The sequence below is a fragment of the Heteronotia binoei genome, chromosome 21 (genome assembly GCF_032191835.1).
Source record: "Heteronotia binoei isolate CCM8104 ecotype False Entrance Well chromosome 21, APGP_CSIRO_Hbin_v1, whole genome shotgun sequence".
NCBI classification, from domain to species: domain Eukaryota; kingdom Metazoa; phylum Chordata; class Lepidosauria; order Squamata; family Gekkonidae; genus Heteronotia; species Heteronotia binoei.
Window position 1 is genome coordinate 153,245,211 of NC_083243.1, and position 6,000 is coordinate 153,251,210.

Below are 6,000 nucleotides of genomic sequence, written 5' to 3' on the forward strand. Positions count from 1 at the left end.
TGGATCCATTTCAAGGTGCTGGTACTTACCTTTAAAGCCCTATATGGCCAGGGGCCTTCAAGATGGGAGCTCTTCCACCAGGCCTTTAGTAGGCAGCAGGAGTCCACTTCTATCAGACCTCCCCTCCAGTGAGCTCAGATTCGAGTGACTACCTGAGACCAAACTGGCTGGCTGGCTGGCTATTGAGGCATCAGTTTAGTGTTAATATTAACTTTCTGGTTTTAGATGTATTTTAATTTGTTGATTTATTTTTAATATTGTGAATTTTATGATGGAACACGCTGAGTCCGCTTGTGGGGAGGGCAGGATACAAATAAAATAAAATATTATCATGTTGCCTGAAAATAAGAAGTTTAAGGATTGGCTAGGAACAGTTTTATAATGAATACTTCATTCATTCAGCCTTCTGAACCCTCACATCTTCTCTCCATCTTCTTCTGTAAGAGTGATGCATCTATAAGTTGCCCTGTGCGACAGTTTCACTTCACTGCCTGGCCAGATCATGGTGTTCCAGAAACAACTGACCTCCTCATCAGCTTCAGGCACTTAGTACAGGACTATATGAAGCAGAACCCTCCCACCCCTACTTTGGTACACTGCAGGTACAAGGAGAACTGCATTTTTGAAATGAACAAAAGTGTTACACTTCTAAAATGTTATCCTATACAACTCTGTGGGGAGGAGGGGGAAATCTTGTAATGCAATTGACTGGCGGCCATATCAGACCTCTCTTGCCATGATTTATTAGGGGCAATTGTTTGATGGTAGAATATCTGCCTTGCATACCATACCATACCAAACCTTTAATGGCATAATAGATTCAAATAAAAATACACAGAATACCACCCTGAGCACGCCCGATCTCGTCTTGCATACAAAATATCTGTCTTTCAGGCCCAATTTCCAGCATGATGTGAAAGACCCTGGAAAGCCAGGCAGAATATACAATATGACCTTGATAGACCAGTAGAGTGATAAGGAGTTTCAGCAAATATTTAGGGTCATAGTCAAGTGTTCTTGTTTTACCATAATTTGGGCATCCTCCAACCCTAATGTGTGCACACATTCTGTTGCCTTTCATTCTCTCAAACTATAGGAATATAAGAAGTAACTTTATGCCTAGTATAATATCAATGATTTTCTCTTCTATCAGGGACGGAGTCTGCTAACCAGCACTTCTTTTAATTGAAAACACTCAAGACTGGCTCTCAGACTTCCACATACCCAGACAAGGCCTCATACCATTTAATCAGAGCTCGCTATGATTTCTATTAAGCATTAAAGCATGCTCACACCACTGAACCTTGCCCCTCCCAACAAGTTAGCCTAAGTTGAATATTTTTCTTTAAAAGCTCAGAGCTGTTTCCATACATACAGTTATCAAATCCATTGAGTTTCCTTGCATACAGATATCATGCCCATTGAGCGTCAGGTGCATCTGGAATTCAGACCATTCTCAGGGCATAACTTCTCCATAGCAGAATGCATATAGAGCTGCTTGGTGTATCTTCATAGCTGTCACATATGCTGTTCCAAATCAAAGATCTAATTTATTTTACTTTAAGGTAAGTTGTCAGAAGAGCAAGGAGAGGCAATTTTTTTTCCTCCTCAGACATATTTAAAAACCTGAGCACTGTAAGTGCATAGATAGCTTTTGTAGTGGGCTCTGTTGCTGGATTTACACAGAGCTGTTAGGCATCCACCCAGGGCCAACTCAAAATCACAAAGCCCTAACCCAAGCTTATCAAAAGCCATTGGCCCAACCCAGCAGACTTCACCCTGATCCCGTCACTGGCTCTGTTCTTGAAATATTTATTTTCAATCCCAATCTAGTTGGGGTTGGAGCACCAGGAGTTTCAGTGGCTACTTTAAAGGTTGTTTTCCCCCCATAACATGCTTGTCACTTTTTGCTGAACAAAAGGGATATATATACAGCTTGCCCAAGTATCCTTTTCCTTTTACTTACATAGCTGTTGCTGTTGTTTTCTTCAGTTTCTATCCCACCCTTCCTGCTAAGGCAAGTTCAGGGTAGGTTATAACATAAATAAAAAGTCATACAACAAACCACATGTAAGTACACTAAACCATATCTAAAGATCTAAAATTACATCAATTAAAACTATTAAACAACATTAAGATGGCATCATGTGTCCGCTGAGATATTTCATAAGTATGGTCTGATCAGTGGGTTCCTGAATTGTCAAAACCATGACCCAGTAGTTTCATGGCAGTTTGAGCAGGAGGAGCCCGTGTGTTGGGCATTCACTGCCAACTAAATGCCTGATGGAATAGCTCTGTTTTACAGGCCCTGCCCCATAACAAGTCCTGCAGGATCCTGATCTCTGTGGGGAACTCATTCCACCAAAAAGGCCCTGGCCCTAGTAAAGGCTAGATGGATGTCTTTTGGATTGGGGATTGCCAGTAGATATTTATTGGCTGATCTTAAGGTCCTTTGGGGTATGTATGGGGAGACATTGTCAGGGATAAATTGGTCCCTGGCCCCTCAGGGCCTTGAAGGTTAAAACCAACACCTTAAAATGAATCCAGAACTCTATTGGCAGCCAGTTCAGTCTGCACAGGACCAGATGAATGCGCACCTGCAGAAGCATCACAGACAGCAAGCACAGTGCTGCATTTTGCACTAGCTGCAGCTTCCAGATCAGATACAAGGGTAGGCCCACGTGGAGCAAGTTACAATAGTCTAATCTGGAAGTGATCATTGTATGGCTCACAGTAGCCAAGTGGTGGAAGGAGAGGTAAGGGACTAGTTGCCAAACCTGCTAAAGATGAAAGAAGGTTGATTTCACAACCTCTGTGAGGCATCCAGTATCACACCTAGACTCCAAACCCTGGGTGTCAGGGTCAGTAATGCCACATTTAGAACTAGGAGTCAGATTCCCCTACCTAATCATCACAGCTCAGGTACAGGACCTCCATCTTCAATGGATTCAACTTCAACCAGTTCTGCTGCAGTTAACCAGCCATAGCTCTCAATGCCCAGTCCAAGGTATATGGGGCTGAGTCCGGCTGGCCAACCATTAACAGATACAGCTGGGTGTCATCTGCATATTGATGACACCCAAGCCCCAAACTCCTAGATTAGCTGGGTAAGAGGGCACATATAGCTGTTAAATAAAATCAGGGAGAGAATTGCTTCCTGAGGGACCCCACAATACAATGGGAATAATGGGGAGACCCTCTCCCCTACCACTATTCTTTCCCTGACCTTGAAGAAAGGAGGAAACCAATTGTAAGGCAGTCAGACGAATCCCCATGTCAGAGAGTTGGTGGGTCAAAAGATCATGGTTGACTATGTCAAACACTGCTGTCAAGAAGCAACAGCAGTGCCAACCCACCTTGATCCAACTGTCTCCAGAGGTCATCTTTAAGAATGACCAAAGCCATCTTAATCCCATGACCGGGTTGGAAGCCAGACTGGAAGGGGATCCAGGATGTAATCCCTAAACTGGGTTGTAGGGGGAAATGTAGTACTTTAAAAAAAAAAAAAAAGCTGAAGGCAAATTGCCACCCTTTACTGTGTCTTTCAAAATGTCTTTCTTACAGTGCTGGTGTTGGGAGGACTGGAACTTTCATAGCAATTGACCGTTTGATCCATCAGATGGAGATGGAGAACACAGTTGATGTGTATGGAGTGGTATATGATCTCCGAATGCATCGCCCTTTAATGGTGCAGACAGAGGTATAGACTGACAGCTATTCTAATCGTGCAAATCAATCACCCTACCAAAGAATAGTGAATACATATTTTCCAAAGGGTGTAATGTTTTTCGAATTGATATCTTTCAAACTATAGAAACTTCCCTTTGACCAACCTTAGTTAAAAATCAGTAGAACTACATAAAAACACAATGGAGTGAAGTTCTCTGTGCTAATACAGTTGCTGACTCTGGACTGCATTTTTTTTAAAGTAAATTCTTACTTCAGCCACTAATTCTAACTTTTTTAACATGATCCATAAAAATCAGGAGGCACTGAAAGTAACTAATGTGTTAATTTAGGGAGGATTTAAATGAATTCACAAATGGTTGGATAGAATCCAAAAGCCTCAGACATGGAGGAGATAACTAATCAAGAGCTCTCCTCAAAAAAGATCTTTGACTTTATTTTATTGTGGAATGAATTAGAGAGTCTTTTTAATTTGTCTTCAGAATTTTCACCAACTATGTCCTTGTATCCTATGTGATTGTAAAGCTTGTATGTGCTCAAAGGCTAGAAAATTTTAGCACAATCCATCCTTTCTCGCGTATTCAAAACTGAATGCAAGCAGGAGGAAATCCCCATCCCATGCATAGTGGCATTTTTAATTACCTTTTCTTGCTGTTTATAGATCTAGGGAGACACAGGGCACCAAGGTTATAACTTGTGAATTCCAGATTGGTAGCCACATTAGTCTATAGCAGCAAAATAAAACAGGAGTCTAGTGGTACCTTAAAGAGTAATAGAATCTGTTCCAGCTTTAATTCTGGGAATGCTGATAATTCCAGAATGGCTGAATGTACTATGTACATACCTGGCCAAAGGCTAGCAGGAGAATTTAAAAAGTTTCAGTGCACCCTTTGGGCAGTTCTACCTGCACACATGAAAAGAGCTGACCACTCTTAAACTGAGAGGTTATTTAATGCAGTAAAATTACTTAAGAAATTTAAAGTGCTGTAAAGCATATCCATAAATTGCCATTGTTATCCACATTTGTTATCGTTCTTCAAAATGATGCATCTTCTAAGGTCTATGTTGTATCTTTCTTTCATCCCTTAGGAACAATATGTCTTCCTAAACCAATGTGTTATGGATATTATTAAATCCAAGAAAGAGAAGAAAGCAGACCTGATCTATCAAAATACAAATGCCATGGCAATCTATGAGAACTTTAAACCATCACCACATCTTGGGAAGGCAAATGGCTATCACATGTAACCGTTCAAAAATGATGTGTTGCCCCACTTCTGCCATATATAGGAAAGGGAATATGCACTGAAGAGTTTTTTGGTCTTAATGTAAAGAGACTTTTAAAATAACTTATCTGAAGGTGCACGTAATGTGAACTGTGGTTTAATGCATTTATCAGAGGAATCTGCTTTGATGCATTATTTTATGGAAGAAATTAACTCATATTGTCTTAACAGAGATCTCTTTACTGCAAAGACTTTTAAAATCAAGCCTGAATTCAGACTTGGAAGAAATGGAATCTATTCTACACATTCCAGTAATGTTAATTTGTAGATAATGATTGCTTTACCAAATGAATGGTCATAGAATAGTGACTGTTCAAGTTTATTTCTAAAGGGGAGCACAAATATCTTTTGTTAATTGGATTTTTAATATGTAATTGTGCCTTTTTTCTATCTCTTTTGCTATACACAAAAATGATCAGAGTCCTATATTTTTGTATGGAAATTCTCAGTGGGAATATAACATTTAAATAAGATTAATAATTTCTGTGGAATAGTTTTGCTGATTCTTCCCTCTTGGAAGTGGTAATGTGTGTCACTTGAGTCTGCAAAGGCTTTACAATACAGTGTGTTCACTTGGTCATGTGAAAACAGGAGTGTTATATGGTAGCTGTTTTATACAATTGAGGCATCCGAGCTTTCTCATAATGCTAAGCTGAAACTACTTATCTAGTTTTGTGTTAATTCGTGTGATTTAAAAATGCCTCCCATTTTCATCATTTGTTGGCACTTGTTGCAAACATTTGCATTATTTTAATTAGTGATCTTGGATGCCACCAAGCTTCTTTTGATGGGATGATGTCACAGGTAGGGGTGTGCACACAAAAAAAAGGTATTTGGGGGGGTTGGGTATAGCAAACTCAAAAAATACGGGATATACCGATATTCCTGAATCATACTGATATTGGGATTTGGGAAATAATTGGTATTGCCAAATTTATTCAGCAAAGCTCCTTTTACATGACTAGATGCCATTAAACCTGTTTGTGCACCCCGCCCCCTCCAGAGCAGGGGAAGCAAAAGGGAGCAC

At 40.2% G+C, this 6,000-nt stretch overlaps 1 protein-coding gene across 1 annotated transcript in view; it reads left to right on the forward strand.

Moving 5' to 3' along the window:
• The window catches only part of PTPRJ (protein tyrosine phosphatase receptor type J), a 130,702-nt gene extending 125,141 nt beyond the window's left edge, over positions 1-5,561 (forward strand). Inside the window, exons 24-26 of the mRNA XM_060262134.1 lie at positions 445-602; positions 3,565-3,700; positions 4,777-5,561. Of these exons, the coding sequence (XP_060118117.1) occupies positions 445-602; positions 3,565-3,700; positions 4,777-4,935 (453 nt within the window). The 3' untranslated portion in view covers positions 4,936-5,561. The remainder of the gene's footprint in view (positions 1-444; positions 603-3,564; positions 3,701-4,776) is intronic.
• The last annotated feature ends 439 nt before the right edge of the window (positions 5,562-6,000 follow it).